This window comes from Peromyscus maniculatus, chromosome 13 (assembly GCF_049852395.1).
Source record: "Peromyscus maniculatus bairdii isolate BWxNUB_F1_BW_parent chromosome 13, HU_Pman_BW_mat_3.1, whole genome shotgun sequence".
Lineage (NCBI taxonomy): Eukaryota > Metazoa > Chordata > Mammalia > Rodentia > Cricetidae > Peromyscus > Peromyscus maniculatus.
Window position 1 is genome coordinate 59,103,338 of NC_134864.1, and position 22,529 is coordinate 59,125,866.

At 44.1% G+C, this 22,529-nt stretch overlaps 1 protein-coding gene across 2 annotated transcripts; it reads right to left on the reverse strand.

Annotated features, from left to right (window-relative positions):
• Positions 1–4,506: 4,506 nt before the first annotated feature.
• Positions 4,507–22,320, reverse strand: Coq10b (coenzyme Q10B). Of its 2 annotated transcripts, none has more exons than XM_006974875.4 (5): positions 22,044–22,320; positions 12,818–12,967; positions 11,149–11,341; positions 9,094–9,195; positions 4,507–5,551 (listed from the first exon to the last, which is right to left on the reverse strand). In XM_006974875.4, the coding sequence occupies exons 1-5, from the start codon at positions 22,151–22,153 to the stop codon at positions 5,384–5,386; spliced, it is 723 nt and encodes a 240-aa protein (XP_006974937.1). In that variant the 5' UTR covers positions 22,154–22,320; the 3' UTR covers positions 4,507–5,383. The 2 variants fall into 2 exon arrangements, with proteins under 2 accessions (XP_006974937.1, XP_042116301.1); XM_042260367.2 differs by lacking the exon at positions 22,044–22,320 and adding an exon at positions 17,358–17,634.
• Between the last annotated feature and the right edge of the window lie 209 nt (positions 22,321–22,529).

The window sequence follows — 22,529 nt, forward strand, 5'->3', positions numbered from 1 at the left end:
GCTAAAGAGTTAAACAGAATTCACAAGAGTCACAAATGGCTGAAAGACATTTAAAGAAATGCTCAACATCCTTAATTATCAGAGAAATGCAAATCAAAACGACTCTGAGATACCACCTTACACCTGTCAGAATGGCTATAATAAAAAACACCAATGACAGCCAATGTTGGAGAGGATGTGGAACATAGGGAACACTCCTCCACTGTTGGTGGGAATGCAAGCTTGTACAACCCCTGTGGAAATCAGTATGGCGGTTTCCCAGAAAATCAGGAATCGAACTACCTCAAGACCCATCCATACCACTCTTGGGCATATACCCAAGGAACGCTGATTCATACCACAAAGATACATGCTCAACTATGTTCATAGCAGCACTATTTGTAATAGTCAGAACCTGGGAACAACCTAGATGTCCGTCAACTGAAGAATGGATGAAGAAAATGTGGTACATATATACAATGGAGTACTACTCAGCAGAGAAAAACAATGAAAGCATGAAATTTGCAGGCAAATGGATGGAACTAGAAAAAATCATCCTGAGTGAGGTAATCCAGAAGGACAAACATGGTATGTACTCATTCATAAGTGGATTCTAGATATAAAATAAAGAACAATCAGACTACAACCCACAGAGCCATGGAGACTATATATATGTAGCATGGGGGACCCTAGGACGACTGTGACTTATAATAAGTTTTGGTTTTACTCAATTACTGGGAAGCCTCAATAAAACATTTCACAATTAAGATGGGAATACATACTGTATCAAGCTGATAATCAAAAGGTGGATAAATTGATTAATTTGAAAAAGTGAAAAATGAAAAAAAAAAAGAAAATTTTGAACTGTTTAAAAAGGAGTCAAACATTATTTTGCTGGAGTAAAAAAAAGGGAACTGGGGACTCATCTTTCCTCTCCACATTCTATTCTTTCCCTTGTTTTATATATTTTAAATTTTTTATCGGTGGTTTCTGCGGGAGTATCCACTGCAGATAAGCACTGGAGGTCTCCTGTTGCAAATCACCCTCTGGAAAGATGGAAGGATCTTTCTACTAGCACTTGAAGGAGATCCGATCTGGTGTTGGTGTAGGCCTGGAGTTCTGTTTATGTCTTTCCTCAGGACAATGAGGTTCCTCTTTGGATTCCTGAGCACTGAACGCGCCCTGTGACTGCTGCTGAAGCCCAACATGACAGAGATCTATTGGGTCTTCACGAAAAACTCTACCTTTCTGATGCCAATGGGGATTGAGAGCCCAATATGGCCAGCTTTGGCAAGCATTAATGCAAGCCTAGGAACTGTAGCCATGAGGTTGGATTCTCCAGAAGAGCTGCCAGCTTAAGTCGTGCTGGGATCAAGAAAAATGGGCCTTGGCGGTTTGTATTACTGGAGTTGTATCCATGCCAGTGGATGTCCACACGCTCCAGAAGAGAATTTGACATTGCTGCTGCCGTTGTTGCTGTTATAGCAATGGCGGCCACCGCTGCTACTGTTTCTGGGATTACCATTTCATAATTGTTTACTACAGGTAGCACAGTGGAGACCCTGGCAGCAAAAGTAGCTACCACAGTTAGTTAATCTTCCATTCTATTGGGCATGACAAATTTAATTCAATAGTTATATACATTTCAATTGGCTTTGAAAATTATAAATTTATAAACTCAAGTTCCATTTGCTTTTGGGATACCATCTTACAAGGACTCCCATTTGCAGTAAAGCTCGTTAAGGAAGAGAATGGCTCAGTTGCCTTTAGCCTACTGGCTATGGGTGGGATAGGACCTCTGTTGGTCTTTTCTGTGTCAAATACACAGATTGCAAGCCCAGTGCCACTTTGAGATCTTTGGCAGCAGTTAATTCTGCAGCTCACACACGATTGAGTCTGTATGATAATGAGTATTCAGAGATGGGTAATGCCTGGGGGGCGCTCACCAACCTAAGACAGAGTACCCGTGTGGCCTGGGCAGGCTTCTCCATGACGGGTAAGGTGACCTGCTGACGTCCCACGCAACCTAAGTCAGAAGCTTTTTAGTAAAAGGGGGACCTGTAGGGCCCTGGTCCCTGTTTTGGGTAACTGTTGCCTTGCTTGCTGACCTTGATATCCTTCCTATGCTAATTCCCTGCCGGGTTCCACCCTCCTGAATGCTTAAGGGAAGTTCCTTGTCTGTGTATCCTGCATAATGGGTGTTAACAGCTTAGATGCAAGATTGTAAAACATTGGTAGCGAACTTCTGCCCTCCGGGGTTCTCCTATTGTGCTGTAAGCCTGTATTTAAGACCTTTTCCCTCCTTCAATAAGCAGCATTTGGCATTAAAAAACAAACAAACAAACAAACAAACAAACAAACAAACAAACAAAAAACCCTGCAACTATAACTATCTAGTCTTCAACTACATCAAAGGCCCAGAAGGATGTAACATTATCTAAGAACAGAGACATTTGGCTGCCTGGACAGTTACCCAAAGTTCATCTGCAACAATGGGGCATCCATCTTTAGCCTACAGGCCTAGAGTATCTGACAGACTCTTTTATAGAGCAGGACTTTTGAAGGACTGTCCTGTGGATGATGGAAAGTGGATGTCCTCCACCTTGTGTAGCTGTGGGTTCCTGAGAGCTGAGGCCATGTCTTGTCCAGACATTCCTTCAGCACTCCCCATCTCCCCTCATCAATCTTTCCACTCTTTCTTGCAAGATACTCCCTCAAGCCTTGGAGAAGGTAATATATATGTCCCATTCAGGGTAGGGCATGAGTCACTTATTCACAGCACTCTGAAGTTATAAGTCTCTGCATTAACTACCACCCATGGCAAAAAGCTGCTCTGATAAAAAGTGGCAAAAAACAGGTAAAAACAACTATGTAGAAGACAATTTGATGACATGTCTATTTAGCAAAATAGCAGTAGGCTGTGGTATCAGCAGGATGCTCCCCAGGGCTGGGTGATGGCTCGAAGGATAAAGTGTGGGCAATGCATAAGTGAGGACCAGCATTCGGATCTCCAGCATCCACGTAAAAAGTCAGGCAGGAGGGCAGCACCTGTAATCCCAGCACTTGAGAGGCAGAGACAGGTTTCCCAAGCATCCCGTCTAGCTCGACTAGCCAGAATCAGTGAGCTCCAGATTCAGCAAGACTTTTACAATAGCCTGAAGAGCCCTTAGGAGAGACAATGTCAACTGCAGACCACCATATGCACACATGCACCCAACACACACACAGACACACAGACACACACACACACAAAACCATAAAAGTAGTAACAACAAAAAGAACCCAAACAAGTACAGAGGCTCACATCTATACCTTCAGCATTTGGCAAGATGGGCAGGAACCTCAGTCATAACAACATCTCCTGTGCCACATAGTGAGTTCCAGGCCAGCCTGGGCTAATGACACCCCATCAAAACTAAACCAAATACCAAAACCTAAATCAAATGCAAGGCACACGATTATATGCAGACCACTTTGCTCTGGACATGTGCCAGTGGGAAGATCCTGTTTTCCTTGTTAAAGGCACAGCTACAGTCATGTGAGTAGAAAGCATGAGCTCCTCACAGCCACACAGCCAGGGCCTGAGAGGTCGGGACTCCAGACTACCTAGCAAACTGCCACAGCACTCACTAAAGTTGAAAGCACCGCGACTAGAGGTTTAGGAGGAAGAGGTGACTGGGGTAGAGTGAAGGGGGAGTTGATAAAAGACAGAATGAGTTTAATTCACATTTGTCAGGCTCTATGGAAGGATTTTTGTTGTTTTGGCAGTGCTGAGGATCAAATTGAGAATAATGCATCCACAGTAATTTTCTTAAAAAGATCTATTATATATAGTGTTTGGGCTGCATGTAGGCCTGCAGGCCAGAAGAGGGCACCAGACATTACAGATAGTTGTGAGCCACCATGTAGATGCTGGGAATTGACTCACGATCTCTGGAAGAGCAGCCAGTGCTCTTAACGTCTGAGCCATCTCTCCAGGCCCATGCAAGTATTTTTAAGACATGAAATTCTATAGTACTGTATTTCTGTTACTACAGCTGTCAATCTGACACACACCCAGGAAGAGGGAGTATCAGCTGGAGAACCGCTGCCATCTGACTGGCCTCCTGAGCACCAGCTGAAGGACCGCTGCCATCTGACTGGCCCCCTGAGTACCAGCTGGAGAACCACTGCCATCTGACTGGCCTCCTGGTTCACCTGTGAGATACTTTCCTGACTGCTACTTAATGTAGGAGGTGTCACCCTAGGGCGGGCGGGTCTTCATCTCTAAGAAAGCTAGCTGAATAGGAGCCGGGATGAGCGAGCAGCAGACCAGGGAGGAGCAGCAGACCTTCTCACCCCTGCTTCAGTTCCTGCCTCTCGCTCCTGCCCTCGATTCCCTCTGTGATACACACTGTGACCTGCAAGCTAGATAAACACATTCCTCAAGTGCTTTTGCTCACAGTGCTTGCAATAGCAATAGGGACGCAAACCAGGCCACTGTCAGAACACATACGGAAACAATACAGAAAAGATTAATAATCAAAGTCACTATACAAAAATAAACAAATTAACTTTATTAAGTCACGACTTCAGCGCTTACATTGATTTGTTTAAAAAAATATCGGTTTAGAATAGTATTGAAAGTGAATATGCACAATAAATAGAAAATGGGTGTACAGTGCTGGAGGCATATTAACTAACTTATCTGTTGCCTACAGTGGCAGACCAGACTCTGACAGGCGACCAGCATTTTGAAAGTACAGCTGAAGCACCCGAAGGAGGTTTCAAATGTCTAGAAAAGTAGCTTGGAGCTCTGGACCTCTCACCAAAACAAAAAACCAAACGAAAACCTACTCAGTGTACCCGGGAAGCAACTTCCCAACAACACTGAATTATCTACTGTTACCCATACGAACAACTTAAAATACCATAAGTGCTAAGACTTCATTAGCAGTACTTTAAATCAAAGTTTGAACATTAAATATATGATTACTCAAATATCCTAAGCCATATGGCAGGCCCAATAACAATAAGTTACAAATACTCTGCACCTAATAACTTAAACATGATACAGTTAATATAGCACACATTGTATCTCAGCTAACCTTTCGTGTAAGGTGATAACTAAAAGACGTGTTACCTTCACTCTGCACTCAAACGAGGGGTGCAGTATCCTAGCAACAGTGATGACACCATTATTACAAAGGCAGAACCTGCAAATGTACACATTACTTTGAGTTACACTTGATTGAAGAAATAATTCTATGTACAAGTGGGTCCACATTCAATCTACAAATTTTCAACGGCGCGGGCTTAGAATCACGGCAGACTTAACGAATGCTCTGACTTCTGAATAGCGGTAGAGGGCTTCCTAAAGTGAACACACTAGTCAAGATAGGTGGTGCGGGTTCTTATTTCCCTCTCAGGTATGGTGAATTTCGTGAAGCATTAATTCCCGAGGTATATTTGTTTCTGGACCGTAGAGTTTACACGCTCTTCTTTCAAAGGCAGCCACCATCTGTTTCACTACTTCATCGAAGAACAACGTAGCAAGCTGAGAGTGCAGAAGTGAGCGGAATTCAAAAGAAATCTGCAAGACAATGTTCACAATGATCTACACAGATCCGGATGCTGGGCAGAGTGACACACGTCTACAATCCGAGCATTCAGGAGGCTGAGGCAGGAGTACTGGAACTTAAAACTTGCCTACTACACACTGCAAGTTTCTAAGGTGCCGTGTGGGTTACCTGTAGGGGAGATCTGGCACCCGCTGGAAGATGGGATCATTTTATAGTAGTGCCTCACAACGAGCCTTAGTCAATAAGGCCAAGGAACCTTCTTTAGGGGAGAGAGTTTCACTGGCTTCTACAGGAGAGAAAAATTTTAACTTTTTGCTTTTTTTGGTTTTTCGAGACAGGGTTTCTCTGTGTTGCTTTGCGCCTGTCCTGGAACTCACTCTGTAGACCAGGCTGGCCTCAAACTCACAGAGATCACCTGGCTCTGCCTCCTGAGTGCTGGGATTAAAGGTGTGTGCCACCACTGCCCAGTGAAAATTTTAACTCTTTCACATTTACTGTAGGGAAATTATGCATGGCACACAAATGGAGGTCAGAGGTCACCTTCAGAGTTGAGGTTCTCCTTCCTCCACCCCCAGGGACTGAACTCAGGCTGCCAGTTGTCACTGCATGTGCCTTTACCCTCGAGTCACCCTGCCAGCTGCACTGTCAGTCTACTTTAGGAGGGCATACGGAGAGGTCAGAGGACAATCTGCTAGAGGAAGTTCTCTCTCCACCATGTAGGTCCTGGCTGGCGAGTGAACTCAGGTCTCAGCATCTTGCCAAAACTCTTCTGACGTCTTATTAGCACACTTGGCTTTACACGAAGCCTTCTTCACAAGAGGAGGTAGGAAGTGCCTGCTCTGAGAGCGACCACTCCTATAGGAAGTAACGGCAGGAAGTTGATACTTCCTGTGTATGCACATGCACGTCTCCCACAAACCAGGCGGCCAAAGAGTTAGAGCTTTAGTAACGCCCTCTGTTGTTTGGGACAGAACTCAAGGCAGTTACTGTAAACAACAGTACTGTAAGGACCCGGTATCCTCTGAGTTATGACATACTTTACTTGCCTCTATCAGCTGACTGGTGCTGGGGATGAAACCTAGAGCTTCCATGAGCCACGTCCTAAGTCCTAACCTTTTTTCCCTTATCCTAGGACTCGATACTCGAACCTCTCACATACTGGACAAGGTCTCCAATTTTCTATTTTGAGATAGGGTCTCATTAACTTATCTAGGCTAAGTTCAAACACACCAAGTGCAGGCATCTAACTCATGACCTTCTTATCTTAGCCTCCTCAGGAGCTGAGATTACAAGCCTATACCATGTCTGACTCCTAGCTTTTTATCCTTAAATAACTTTTTAAAAACAAGGTCTCTCTATGTATCCTTGCCTGTCCTGGAGCTAGCTATGTATTCCAGACTTGCCTCAAACTCACAGAGATCCGCCTGCCTCAGCCTCCCCAGTGCTGGAATTAAAGGCATGCGCCACCACACCAGGCTAAATAACTTCCTTATAATTAAAAACATATAATTATATTTGCTGAGATGGCTCAGTGGTTAAAAGCACCTGCTACCAAGCCAGATGACCTCAGTTTCATCCTTAGGACCTGTGGAACATTCCTTTACACTGTGTGAATAATGTCACTGTGATTGGCTTAATAAAGAAGCTGACTGGCCAACAGCTGGACAGGTGGGACTTGCAGACAAAAAGAGCATGAAGAAGTAGTGGAGGAGTCTTGAGAATCGAGAGGAGCCATGGAGAGGATGATGAACTTGTCGTACTGAGAAAAGGTACCAAGACACATGGCAGAGCGTAGATAAGAAACATGGGTTAATTTAAACTGTAAGAGTTAGTAACAAGCCTGAGCTACTGGCTGCATATTTATAATTACTAATAAGTCTCAGTGTAGTTATTTCGGAACTGGCTGGTGAGACAGAAAGGTCCACCTACAAGGACCTACATGGTGGAAGGAGACAACTAACTCCCTGAAGTTGTCACACACACAATAAATGAAAATGTAGTAATAAAATAAAATAACCTATTTGTTAAAAAAAAAAAAAAGTAGCAGAAACAACATAAAGGAGTTTCACATGCTCATCACCCCAACGTTTCCTATTTGTCTTATAACAATCTAGCCACAGTACAGTTGTCAAAATCAGAAAACTACCAGTTGCTAGGTAATAAATGCTAAGATCTAAACTGTAGGCTGTTCAAATTGCCAATTGTCCTATAAACATCAAATTTTATATTGAATCCAGGGCTTTATACATGTGATAATTAGTAATTTTGTTTTTGAGACAGGGTTTAACTGTACAGCTTTAGTTGGCCTTCAATTTGTTATTCTTCTGCCTCAGCCTCAACAGTGCTAGAATTACAGGCATGCCCTGGCTCTCATTTTTTTAATGAAAGTATTCAAGAGCTGAAAAAAAGAATATCATTTACCTAAATTACCGCCATTTCTTATGATTTAATGCCTGAATCACAAGCACAGAAAGAACCCATTTCCTATTGGGAAGGCAGTTAGAAACATGTTAAGTTTCCTACAGCAAAAGTGATATGAACAAGACAATTAGGAGTCTCTATGTTATTTATTTATGTATTTTTATGATATAGGGTCTCACTATGCAGTCTTGGCTGGCCCCAACCTCACAGAGATCAGTGCCTCTACGTCCTCAGTGTTGGAATTAAAGGTATGTGCTACCATACCTGGCAGGAGTTTCTAGATTCTCTTTGGAATTTCATTTCTGCATCTATTATGTAATGTACAGACTTAACTTGGTACTAATTTTAAACCTCTAATGGGCTTAAATGTCTTTAGTACTGAACAGACAGTGAAATGATAAATGTTGGGTTTGGCTGATTTGTTCTCTAGTGCTTGACGATTACCCACCTCGTCTTCATTTTATAGTTAAATCTGTGAGCTTTTGCTGTTGGCAGAAAGCTCAATGCATAAGAGGATCTGAAACACTCAAAGACGTAGGAACAGACTGTGTGGTGAATGGTTTTTCCACTTCTGAATCCACACTGCCCTAGTGTTAAAAACACACTGGTTCGCTAACTGAGCTATCCTAAAGCCATGATTATCAATTCCTGCATTCAAACAACTATTGGGACTGGGCAGTGGTGGTGCACGCTGTTGATCCCAGCCCTCAGGAGGGCAAAGGCAAGTGGATCTCTGTGAGTTTGAGGCCAGCCTGGGCTACAAAGCGAGATCCAGGACAGCCAGAGCATATAGTGAGACTCTGTCTCGAAAAACAAAACAACCAAACAAGGGTGTTATGTGTGGCAGAATCTGCTGTAATCCTAGCACTCAGGAGGTTGAGGGAGGATAGTGAAGCGGAGGCCAGCCCAAGTTGTGCAGTAGACTGCAGTCCAGCCCAGGCTACAAGGTAAAACACTGCCTCAAAAACTGCATAAACTGGGCTGGGAAGATGGCCCCATGGCACCTCCCACCAAGCCTGAGGATCTGAGTGTGACTGACAGGAGGGCAGGAGAGACCTTCGGAAACTGTTCTCTGACCTCCACCTACGTGCTGTGGTGTACACGAACAAACCAGAGCTTATAACAGACTTACTGAGAAATCCAAGGTACAAGTTCTTGGGTAGCCAGGAAGACCTGGGCTAAAACGCCAAATAGTCTCCAGATGATTGAAAAGTTTCCCATCTGTACAAGATGCCTAGAACAAAAAGGAAAGAGAAAAAATAAATACCTTCCATACGAGCAAACTCAACCATGACTGGGGCTTACTTCCTTGAAAAGTAATTCTCTTTATCAGCTCAGAGTACAAGAGGTGAAGAGGTCTAGTAGCTGGGAACAAGGAAGTGACTTCTTACCACAGTCAGTCCTTTTCTCTTCCTCTAGGATCCAGACTGTCAGCTCTTCTCTTTCATGTGCTCACCTACTGTGCTACATAGCTCTATTAGACCTCACTCCTCTAGTCTGTAGGGGATGCAACTGCTCATGTGTGCTGACTACAGGTGTCTTCCTCCATCCCTAGCCATCTTTCTGAGACAGGGTCTCTGTGATGTAGAATCACTTTGGAGACAATCTCTGGCACGTCTATAATATTATGGGATTAGGTCCACATGAAGACCCACCCTCACCGTGGGCAGCATGGTTCCCAGAACTGCATAAAAAGGAGAAAGGAAGCACCCCCATGCATTGCTCTCATCTTCACTGTCGATGCCGTGTGGCCCGTGGACCTCAAGCTTCTGCCGCTACAACTTCACCTGCTGCCATGGTTTTCTACCATGACCAAAGGCTCACGTCAACCGTGAGCCAGAATCAACTCCTCCTCCCTTGAATGGCTTCCCGTCAGGTGTTTAGCCACAGCAACAAGTCAGTGAAACATCCATCACTCTGGCTAGGCTGGCTGACCAATGAGCTTCAGAGACCCAGCTGTCTGCCCTCCAGCACTGGGGTCACAGCCCACACCACTCCCGGTGCTGGGGATCCAAACTCGGGTCCTTATGCTTGCACAGTAAGTACTTTACCAACTGGGCAATCTCCCAACCCCAGGGAGTGATTTAAAAAACAAAACAACAACAACAAAAGAAACTCATTTCCAATTCTGCTACTTACAGGTACTCCAGAACAAGTTAAATAGCACACATTTCTTCAGGTGTAAAATAACATAGACTTTATACCATCACTCTGAAATGACTGATATATTCATAAGGTATCTGGTACATATTTCCGCGAAAAACTGTTTTGTCTGCCTGCATGTCTGTTTACCACAGAAGTCAGAAGAGGGCATCAGATCCCTTGGAACTGTGGGTACAGCCAGCTGCAAGCCACCATGTGGGTGCTGGGAACTGAATCAGGTCCTCGGAAAGCAGCTTAACCACTGAGCCATCTCTCTGTTCCACATTTAGCCATTTAGGTTATTTTCTTTAACCTTTCACTGTCTTACCATGTCTCCTGGAACTTAAAAAAAAAGTGTGCCTGGGAGTGGTGGTGGCAGTAGTGTACACCTTTAATCCCAGCACTCGGGAGGCAGAGGCAGGTGGATCTCTGTGAGTTCGAGGCTAGCCTGGTCTGAGTTCCAGGACAGCCAGGGCTGTTACAGAGAAACCCTGCCTTGGGAGGGAAAAAAAAAAAAAGTGTGTGTGAGCATTAAACAAACTGATCTTTTTCTCAGTGGTAAAGTAATATACTAAAAATATTAAATATATTAATTTTTCTTTTCCTTTTTTTTGTTAAGATAGGCTCACTTTATAGCCCAGGCTAGCCTCAAATGCACAGTCCACTTGCCTGAGGCACCTCTTTACTGTTAGGATTGCAGGCATGTACTATCATACCCTATTTTTTTCAAATCATACCCTATTTTAATAGTACAAAGATGAAAACATTTCTCACTTCTGTGGCCCAAATGATCTATCTTGCAATTCAGTAGTCTTTAGCAGAAGAAAAACAGAAAAAAAAAACTTCTCATTTCCAAATTTTACTCAAACTTCTATTTGGAAAGAATAATGCTAATGCTGTATCAATGAACACAATTAGGAAATACAGTGAGTGGCTTTTCCCCTCTCCTCTCACTAGATGTATTTTTTAAGCTGTTACACGTTATTTAACTCATTTAGTATAATAAACATCTAGGGAATGTTCAAAACAAAAACACCAAACTTACCTTTACCAAATGTGGTTTGACCAAGGTTACAATTGATGTATATCGCTCCACAACAGGTGGAAATCCAACTTCTAATTGGGTTTTACAATACCCAGATCTCCTAGATAGTATGTCTGATTTTTTACACCAAGGAACAAAATGCTTATAATCTTCCATTCCTGATACCACATCATACATTTCTTGCATTGAATATCTTAAAAAGAGAGATAAAGAATATTAGCAACTGATTCTATGAGTTTTAAATAGAATGTAATAAACTATCGTAAGTCATATGGCACACATTGAACCACATGATGGAATGGAGGAGTTCAAACAATACAGAAAGTGAAGGACTCTAAATACATATGGCAGAGGTCACAATGACCATAGTGACTTGAATACGAATGGTCCCCATAAACTCATATATCTGAATGCTTAGTCATCAAGGAGTGGCATTATCTGAGAAGGATTAAAACAATTAGGAGGTAAGGTGCCTTGTTTGAGTAGGTGTGGCCTTATTGGAGAAAGTGCGTCACTGGGGGTAGGCTCTGAGGTTTCAAAAACCCATGCTAAGCCCAGGTTCTCTCTCTACCTGCAAATTAGGATGTAGCTCTCAATCACTTCTCCAGCACCTGCTGCCATGATGATAATGGACTATAAACCTCTGAAACTGTAAGCAAGCCCCCAAATAAATGCTTTCTCTTTAAGATTGCCTTGGTCATGGTTCTCTTGACAGCAATAAAACACTAAGAAAATCACCAAACAACAAAAATAAAACTCTATGAATATATGTAAGAGGCAACCTGACTGAGAACCAGGTATTTACTATTCTTACTCATAAAGGCAAGGGAAGCCAGGCGGTGGTGGCGCACGCCTTTAATCCCAGCACTCGGGAGGCAGAGCCCTGCGGATCTCTGTGAGTTCAAGGCCAGCCTGGGCCACAGAGTGAGTTCCAGGACAGGCATCAAAACTACACAGAGAAACCCTGTCTTGAAAAACCAAATAGAAAAAGAAGAAAAAAGAAAAAGAAAAAAGGCAAGGGAAGGATGGGGGCACATGCCTACCACCCAACACCCCAGAGGCTCTGGTAGGAGGACTGACAAGAGTTCAAGTCCAGCCTGAGCTATATAGTAAGTACCAGGCTAGCCAACGAAACCTTGTCTCAAAACCCAAATAAATAAACAGATCCTGGACACAGCTAAAATATAACCCACCATAAAATTATCATTAATCATAAATCACAAAAAGATATTCTGGGCAGGGTTGGGGTGGCTCATACCTTTATTAATCTCAGCACTCAGAAGGTAGAGGCAGGCAGATCTCTCAGTTCAAGGCCAGCTAGGGCTACACAGAGAAATTCTTATCTTCAAATTCACCACAAAAGCGGGGAGGCATTTTTAGTTACAACAAAATTTGAACCTCCATATATGTTTTAATTAATTTTTATAATCATGAAAGAATAACAAAGATGCAATAAATTATTTCCTTTGAATGTCAAGGTTATTTCTATCCTATACAGTTAATGTAATATTACAGTCCTTCAACAATATATATAAATCAGCAAGAGTTATAGATAGATTAACCTAGAAAAAAGTTTGATCTTCAGGAAGATAATTCAGAGAGAAAGCAGCATGGCACTCCATAGAAAAGTATAAGCGTGCTTTTAATAAAATTACTATTATATACAAACCCTATAATTCTTCTCTCCGAATATTCTTTTCGTTTATTTACTAATGGCGCAGTGATTTTGAAGAATGTTCTTGCATAGATCTCTTTAGGCAAAACTGAGGAATGTGGTGGAAGAGTTCTGTTCATCAATATACCACAGGAAGCTAAGTATCTAAAAAACAATTTGTAACATTTAGGATAAAAATTAAACCCAAATTATACAGCATTATAAAAAGCAACCATATTTTAGAAGAGTTTGCAATTTTAGTGTAATGCTGAAAACAGGCATGGATATTGTAAATGGACGTTTCCTGTCCTAACTGCCCAGTCCCAAATACCTGACTTAGAGGCTGAATATCAATTATAAATGCTTGGCTGATAGCTCAGGCTTGTTCCTAGCTAACTCTTACACTTAAATTAGCCCATATTTCTATCTGTGCTTCGTCACGTGGTGGTACCTTTATTAGCATAGCATATTCATCCCCTGCTCCCTCTGCATCTGGCTGGTGACTCCTGACTCCACCCTTCTCCTTCCCATCACCCTTAGTTTGGTCACCTTGCCTATACTTCCTGCCTGGCTATGGCCAACCAGCATTCTACTAAACCAATCTGAGTGAAAAATCTTTACTGTGTACAAGAGGATTATTCCACAGCAGATTCAGAAAGATAAACTTTTTAAAAGAGGTTTATTTATTTATTATGTATACAGTGTTCTCTCTACATGCCAGAAGAGGGCATCAGATCAAATTATAGATGGTTGTGAGCCACCATGTGGTTGCTGGGAATTGAACTCAGGACTTCTGGAAGAGCAGCCAGTGCTCGTAACCTTTGAGCCATCTCTCCAGTCCCAAGATAAACTTCTAGGTAGCATAAAAAAAAAAAACTAAAACAGGCTGTAGAGATAGCTCAATGGAAAAGCACTGGCTGCTCTTCCAGAGGATCCAGGTTTAATTCCCAGAACCCACATGGCAGCTCACAGCTGTCTGTAACTCCAGTTCTAGGGGATCCAACACACACAGACTTACATGCAAACAAAACACCAGTGTACCTGAAATATAAATAAAAAAACTAAAACAACAGCCAACAGAGTGGTCAGAAGCTTCTGGCACAAACACTATGTCCTCAGGAGCTGGCTTTCAACTGGCAGCTATGTATGACATCATGCCATAGGCTTGCCTGTGCACTCTTCATCTATTACTCAGTTCACCTTATTCAACAAAGTGGTTTCCCAGTGGGTTTCCCGGAGTTGGCTGGACTCCTGCCCACACCAATGAGACCTAAAAGCAGGTCTGTGTCAGATCTGGACTCTGACATGTCAGAACTGCTGCTCCTCTGACTTCCTCATCATTTATTTCAACACGCATGTGTTATGGTATGTCCTGTTACAAAGTGAGCCCATGTACAGATGTCAGCTATGCTCCTGTTCCCCTTTTTAAAACATTTATTTATGCACAAGTGCTCTGTCTGCAGGCCAGAGGAGGGCATCAGATCCCATTATAGATGGTTGTGAGCCACCATTCACTGTGTGGTTGCTGGGAACTAAACTCAGGACCCCTAGAAGAGTAGCCAATGCTCCTAACTGCTAAAGGCCACGGGGATACAAAGTAGGAACTCAGCTATATATGGTAAAGTATACCTGGAAGAAATCAAGGAATTCTTCCAGAGGAACCCAAATTTCAAGGAGTATTTGGTGTTATTCTGCTTTTAATATATCAGCTGTTTTCTGCTATGAATTTCTAACAGTATGGATTTGATCATTCCTTGGGCATACACACCTAAGGTACTTGGATAAAATATAAAGCATATTACAGGTATACCACACAATCCCACAGGCTGAGCAGTCATAGAAAGATCTAACTGAACTTTAAAGGATATGATAAATAAACAGAAAGAGGTAACAATGACCCCTAGAAATAGATTGCATAGTGCTTTATTAAGCCTGAATTTTCTCAATGCTGATGAGAAAGGGACAACAGCTGCGGAGAGACATTGGACAACTGAAAAAACTCCTGAGCTAAACCAAATGCTTTACTTCAAAGATGTGTTGACCCCAGAAAGGAAACCAGGATACATCCTATGCTGGGGAAGGGGTTTTGCTTTTGTTTCTGCAGGAGAAGAAAAGCTGTGGATAACAACAAAATTAATAAAAATTCGATTTGAACAGGAGAAACCTCGATGAGGAGAAGTAGCAGTACATCCACCCATGTGTCAACTCTACAAGTTGTGAGAAAAACCCAACAAACAAGGGTGGGGACAGGTTTCTGTTTTGTCTTTACGGGATAATAGAAATACCCGTCTTCCAGAACTCATAAGGCCTTAGATACCCGACATCTGCAGCAGAAGGGATGAACCTATTGGTACCAATATACACAGAGTAATATCTCACTGCCTAGCATCTATCTCTTTAACTCTAGAAAAGTTGTGGTCCCAGTTCAATTATAAATCAAGCTGGCTTTGGAGTTAGAATGTGGCTCTCTCCTTCTCTAAACCCAAGCATGCTGCTAAAAGAAAAAATTAAGAGATTCTGTCTCATATCAGAAGAGCTGCCTGGTGTGGGACAGAAAAAAACCAATAAAAAGGTACCCTTGTCAAGATTCTATTTCTTTCCATGCTTGTCCTTGCTTTTGGAGAATCCCTTCTCTATCCAGAATAAATCCAAACTTTCCATTTTGATATTAATAGTGTTCAAGTTTTCCACAATAAAAAAATAAGTCTTTCCAATAGCAATCTCTGCAGCTTCCAGAAGATGGGGCCCCACAACGACTCTACCCAGTCCAGAATGATGCCATGGTACCCATGAACATTAATAAATGATCAACTTTGGACTGAAAACTCTTCAGGACAGTTCCACGATGAGACGGTCCATCATACTACACTTCTAGCCAGAATCTCAGACAACCTTATCCATTGCTGAGACTGGCTGCAGAATCTACAGCTATTCCTATTGACACTTAACTATTTGAGCTTTCTTTTTTTTTTTTTTTTTTTTTTTTGGTTTTCCGAGACAGGGTTTCTCTGTGTAGCTTTGCGCCTTTCCTGGAGCTCACTTGGTAGCCCAGGCTGGCCTCGAACTCACAGAGATCCGCCTGCCTCTGCCTCCCGGGTGCTGGGATTAAAGGCGTGCGCCACCACCGCCCGACCTATTTGAGCTTTCTTACAGGACCCCACAGAGATACTATTGCCCCCAAACAGCAGGAAGCAATTCTAAGAAAAAGATACCCTGATGCCCCATCTCCCAGAGGTTTCATTATACTCTGGGCTATGGATAATGGTTATAGGGTTGGGGGTGGAACAATAAAAATTAAGCCTCAGTATTCTCCTTAAGAAAAGAAAAATGGGGCGGGGGGGGCGGTGGTGACGCACGCCTTTAATCCCAGCACTCGGGAGGCAGAGCCAGGCGGATCTCTGTGAGTTCGAGGCCAGCCTGGTCTACAGAGTGAGATCCAGGAAAGGCGCAAAGCTACACAGAGAAACCCTGTCTCAAAAAAAACAAAAAAGAAAAAAGAAAGATGGGGACTAGGTAGGTATAGGATAGATTATTGTATATATAAACTAATTTAGTAAAATATCAGCCTTAGATAATTTGCACTGTTATGGATTCTTGTATATTGACACAAATGTAAAATTGTATTTGTCATACTGTATGTATGTTCTTCCTCTGTTTAGGATATTTTGTATATTGATACGTATTTAGGATTGTTGTCATACTGCATACTGCAGTATACATTTCTACCTCTAAGGTATTTTGTGTATTGTCACAATTTTGAGATCATTGTTCTTATATAGAACATCTGCTTATAGACAGTTTATCTTGTTAATATGAAGCCTTAATCCTAAGATTACTTAGGTAGAGAAGACTTACAGATTTATAGTCACTCATGCTTGTCATTTCTATAGTTATGTTAGTTAGGTTGTCCAGATTTACAGAAACATAGGACAGATGGATAGGTAATCTTCAAACACTTCATAGACCTAGAGAACATGGCATTTAAATGTTTTGATAACTTAGAATTCTGTTGACATGAGACACAATTGCTCCTGGCAGCACCAATCTGATCCTGAGATAATGCTGGGCTTCTAAGACATTCTGTTTGGAAGTTTGTCTTCTTCTTGGTGCAAAATGGCCTGCTGGGCAAAGAACTGTTCTTGCCTCAACTGCTGACAGTACAAATGCTGTTCTTTCTGGATGCATGGGACACAAGGAAAAGCGACTACTGAACTCTGCCAAGACAGGGTAAGATGTACTTTCAAAATTCCTGCTTCTGAAAATGCTCTGTCAGATATTCTAGGCTTATAGCTAAACTGGATGTACCAATGGTGCTGAGAAATGCCTAGTCTGCCAGCTGCCTCTCTTTATTCCCGTAAGTTTTCTGAAAATTGCTTGCATGCTTCTGCCATTTCCTCAGGTATTATTATACCCCTTCTCAGGTCTTTGATGGGGTTGAATACTAACAGTTACAGTTACAATCTTCTCGTATCTTAGCTAGAACATATTAAGTACTGGATTCAGATTCTTCAGGATAAGACAGCTTTTGGAATAATCTCTCTAACATGCCATTTACCTGTGTTCTGGACTTCTCTGGATTTTAGTATGTGTCTCTTGCTTGATATTGTTCTTGTTGGTTGTTGTTCCATTTTGTTTAGGTCATTACCCTTTCTTTCTCCTGGACAATACTTGATAATCATTTCTATTGTATATAATTTTGTGTTAGGTTAGAACTTTCTTATTTAGACAAAAAGGGGTAGATGTAGTGGGTAGCTATTCTAGCTATGATCTTGAAGCATCACCCCTTAGTGAGGTAGCAGGTAACTGTTACACCTGCCTATGACCTTGAAGTACATGCCCCTGGGGCGTGGCTGCTGGGGACCCTTAAGACCTGGGATGCAAGGATGCACCTCTCTCTTCGCTCCCCTCGTGGTTTTGGATGCTGGAGACAGACCAGGCGAAAGAACAGCGTGGGGCTGGGCCTCAGCCTTCCAGGACCCTGCAATAATTTCTCTGTTCTGTATAGTGAGTTTTCTTTCTCTAATAGATTCCTTTGCTTTATAATCAGACTCTATGGATTACAAGCAATATCAGGACCCATTAGGTTGGGGCTATAGCTCAATGATAAAATGTATATACATATGAATACAGAAAAATACTCATATGTAGATAAATGGGGGGGGGGGGAGGCATTCCTGGTGGTAGGGAAAGAGCTTAGCAATATTCAGAAACTAAGAGACTAACAGCCTGGCTCAGCAGTACACGCTTGCAACACCAGCACTTTTGGGAAGCAGAAATGGAAGACCAGCAAGAGCTCAAGTACAGCCTACTTGATAGGTATTCTATCACACAGTGAATTCCAGGACGCCAGAACCAGATAGGGAGACTCTGGCTAACAAACTAACCAGCACCCAGGCACAGGGACAGACACTTGTAATTTCAGTCCTAGGGAGGATCAGGGACTTAAGGCCATCCAATGCCACATAGAGTTTGAGGTCAGCTGGGACTACATGAGAGTCTGTCTCAAACAAAACAGAACTCAAAAAAAAAAAAAAAAAAAAAAAAAAAAAAAAAAAAACCAGAGATGTAGCAGTATAACAGGCCAGGAGGACAGTATTAAAAAATACTGCAGACTGAAGAGATGGCCCAGTGGGTAAAGCTCCTGCCATGCAAACATGAGGACCTCAGTTCTCAAGAATGCACATAGAAGTCAGATGCACACTTAGAAGCCCTGGGAGCTCACACACATAGAACGAACACAGACAACAAATGAAGAAGAAGGAAGCTAACTATATGGTTGCAGGACATAGAGAAATCAAGCCAGACCTGAGCTGGGAGCCTCCTCTTTACTGATGGCAAACTTTCACAGTGCAGGAAGGTGCTGTGGCAGGCTGCTATGGATCAAGTCATTAGTAGTACTGCCCAGCTAAGAGCACTGTGAGCTACACTATCAGCTTACCAGGCAGGATGTGCTCAGTGGTACAACAATGGCATGACTACTATGTAAGTGATGGACCGTTCTTGTGGCTGGATTTGAGGCCCACGCTACAGAAGAAATTCATGCCTAGTATTGTGAATCTGGGAGGTCACAGGCCTGAGCATGGAACCTATCACTCTTGTTTTGCTAAATGGACATATTGTCAAACTGTTTTCTAAATACTTCCAGTTATACCTATAACTCACTGCTACATTCAGCCTGTGAGACATACAGAAAGTGCATACAGAAACTCACAACCAGTTCAAGTACTAAGAACAAGTAACTACTGAGCATTAAGCCCTAAATGGGCCCTCTACATCACTTGCTCCAAGGCTCAAGGAACATAGCAATAAAATGGGTAGTATACAATCTAAAAACTGAAGGACAAAGAGGGACGCTGCAAAACAATGTCTTCTGGACAGGAGACGGCTGTCACACTCACAAACGCCCCGTAGCTATGGTTGCCTGCCACCACCTCCCGAGTGCCGAGATTAAAGGCATGCAACACCACACCCGGCTTCTTTTATATGGGGTCACAGAAATGTCTCAGCAAGTAAAGGGACTTGTCACCAAGCCTGATGACCTGAGTTCAATTCCAAGGACCCACGGTGGGAAAACCGGCTCCCTAAAGTTGTCCTGACTTCCCCATGTACACTCATCATACTCTGCACCTACACTAACGCACACAGTAATTAACAAAAAGCTGATAAAGGCACAGCACACACCTTTAGTCCCAGCACTCTGGAGGCAGAGGCAGTTGCATCTTTGTGAGTTCAAGGCCAGCCTGGTCTACAGAGTGAGTTCTAGGACAGCCAGGGCTACATAGTGAGACCCTGTCTCAAAAAATAAATAAAATTTTAACAATGAGAATTTACAAAAATGACTTAAATATGTACCAAACTAATGTATGCTCCCCAAATAAGAACAACAACAAAAACCTAGTATGCAAAATGCCTAGTTATTTATGTTCTCTATGCAGTCCTGGCTAGCCTGGGACTTGCTAGGTAGACCAGGCTGGCCCTGAACTAGCAGAGATCCACCTGCCTCTGCCTCCTGTCTCTTTTCTTGTTTGCTTTTGTTTTAGAGACAGAGTCTCACTCTGTGTAGACCAGGTTAGGATTGAGCTCAAAATCATATGTTTCAATCAGTCTCCTCTGGTGCTGGAATTGTAGGCATGCATCACAAATCTTGCTAACAAGCCTTTTTGAATAACATGCATGTGAAGACTGGTGACTGAGGCCAGAGGCCTTGGATCTCCTGGAGCTGGAGTTGAAGGTGCATGTGAGATTCCCAATGTAGATGCTGGGTGCTGTAAGACTTTTGTTTTGAAGATAATAGAGGGGCCAGGTATGAAGGTATACCTGCCTTTACTCCCAAGACTTCACTCTCAAGAGGTGAAGCAGGTGGATCTCAGACAGCTTCAGGCCAGCCCAGCCAAAGCTACACCATGAGAACATGTCTCAAAAAAAAAAAAAAAAAAAAGCAGCTTACAGGTAGAACACGCCCAGCATGCACAAGACCCTGAGCTCCTGCTGGAGGACACATACAAAAAACTACAAGATGCCTGCTCCCAAAGAGAAGTACTGGTGTCAAGCTGAGCAAGAAACTCACACATTGGTTCTCTAAGCCCCTCAAGACACCCTTACACAATCTGATCATACTCCTAAGAAACTGTGTGTGAGTAAAACAATAAGAGATTTCCTGATCAGTATGCCTGCTTTAGTTACAGTGTCCCGGACACACGTCTATGTTCACGCGTGAATAAGGGCTAGGGTGTAGAGCTAAGTGACAGAGCTGCTTAACATGTTCACAGCCCCAGGGTGGCTCCAGCACCTGCCATGCACCTGCCCCAAGGGGCTAGGATTGCAACGTGGAGAACCATCCAATTAGCTGCTTGCACAGCAGTTAAACCAACAAATAAATACTGAAACATACTGCAAACACACTTTTTAATCACTAATACTCCAAAACTCTCCATCCAAATAACCTATTACAATAAGGGCCAGAACACTAGCTGATGTAACACTTTTATGTATTCACAAACCATTTTTGTTGTTGTTTTTCCTTTTTGGGATCCAGTAGCTAAATACATCCCAGGCTGGGCTGGACTTCTTGAGCACAAGCCTCACTCCACAGGTAGCAAACTGGCATTTAATGAAGAATATAAGCAGTTGTGAGGTATGAGGAGATTATGTCCTGCTTGGAAAGCTATCTGTTGAGGATAAACTATCTGAGTTCACCTTAAGTTCACTTAGTTTCAACAAGTGTTCCTGTGGGGTTCGGAGGTGAAGCATTGCTGATACTTTCTGTTTGTTTTTGAGGCAGGATCTTATCTTACAGCTCTGGCCGGTCTGGAACTAGCTAGCTAGGCAGAGCAGGGTGGCCTCAAGCACCAGGCCCCGCCCCTTTGTTGCTATTTTAAAGTCTTCAGTCAAATGAAATGTCCTGGAGCTCAGCAAGATTTGTGCTTTCTCCCCTGTATACACACATGATCCATTTCAAATGCTAATTTTGCTTTTGGATCTTGAGACGTCCGTGTGTGTGTGTGTGTGTGTGTGTGTGTGTGTGTGTGTGTCTCACTTTGTAGCTTAGGCTGGCCTCGAACTCACAGCAATCCTCCTACCTGAGCCTCACTGACAAGGCTACAGATGTGAGCCACTACGCCCAGCCGATTTTAATTTTTGAGACTCACTGATCACAGTATTACTCCCCTAACAGAAAACTGCGTAGTAAACTTAAGAGCACCGTTCAGGCCTCTTCTACATCCATCTCCACCCTCAACCCCCTTAAATGGACCAACCCGGAAAACGGGAGGCAGGGCCACCCATCTTCAAGGTTACAGGACCTCTAAGTTCCAGTGGCGTGGAAAACAACAGGTCGGTCCTCTTTGTTGGCTGCGTTTCCCTGCTGCGAGGGCCGAGCGGCCGGGGTCAGTGAACTCCGCGGCCAGTGAGGCAGCGTCTGCCAGGCGGTTCACCGCCAGGACACGCACTCCCACGGCCCCGGGAGCCCGCAGCCGTCGGCGCCAGGAGACCGGAAGGGCGGGCGGGGAGGGGGAGGCGGCGGCCCGGCTGCCACTCAGCTGCTCCCACGGCCGCCCCGTCGCTGACTCACCCCGAAAACACGAGGGGCACGCGGGCGGGAGGGCGGGCCGGCCTCTCTGCCGAGCGCCGCGCCCCAGATCTCCCGGCCGGGCCGGAGCCCCGCGCCTCGTTCAGGAGTCAGCGCCCCGGCCACAAGCCCGCCCCGCGCCGGCCGCCCGGAAAAAAACCCTCCGCTCGCTACCTGACGTTGCGCGCAGGCCCCCGCGCCGGGGCTTCCGCTACGGTGGTCGACTTCGAACGGCACCCCGACACCACCCTGGCCAGCGCCCTGGGACCGGTCCGAGCTGCCATGATCGTCTTCCCGAAGCCGGTAGCCGCCGCCGGCCCCAGGCCCGAGGCCCCGCCTTCAGGCCCGCCCGGTGGGAGGGCTCCTGCACCTCCCCAGCCAATCCGCAGGCCCCGTGGGCAACAGGACACGCCCCTTGGACTCGTTTTCTTCCCCACCCCTCCTCCTCCCCGTGACGCCAGGCTGACGTCAGACTGACGCACACGCCCAGCGCCGGCCTCCCGCCGGCCAATCAGAGAGCCGCGGGTCTCCAGGACGTGCGCCGCTTGGGCCGCGCGCCTGCGCACTTATGTAATCGTCGTGACGCACTCCCCCGGGGTTCGCCCGCCCATCGCCCAGCCCCGCCGTGCTGGTCCGCGGCTTCCCGGGCTCGGGGCTGTC

What these genes read in the sequence shown, in the direction of transcription:
- Coq10b (XM_006974875.4), bottom strand. Translation starts at nt 22,153, where the DNA reads ATGGCAGCTCGGACCGGTCCCAGGGCGCTGGCCAGGGTGGTGTCGGGG. An exon ending in TCAAACCACATTTGGTAAAG is followed by an intron (nt 9,196 to 11,148) that starts GTAAGTTTGGTG and finishes TTTTTGTTCTAG; the next exon opens with GCATCTTGTACAGATGGGAA. An exon ending in CTTGTACCTTGGATTTCTCA is followed by an intron (nt 5,552 to 9,093) that starts GTAAGTCTGTTA and finishes ATTGTCTTGCAG; the next exon opens with ATTTCTTTTGAATTCCGCTC.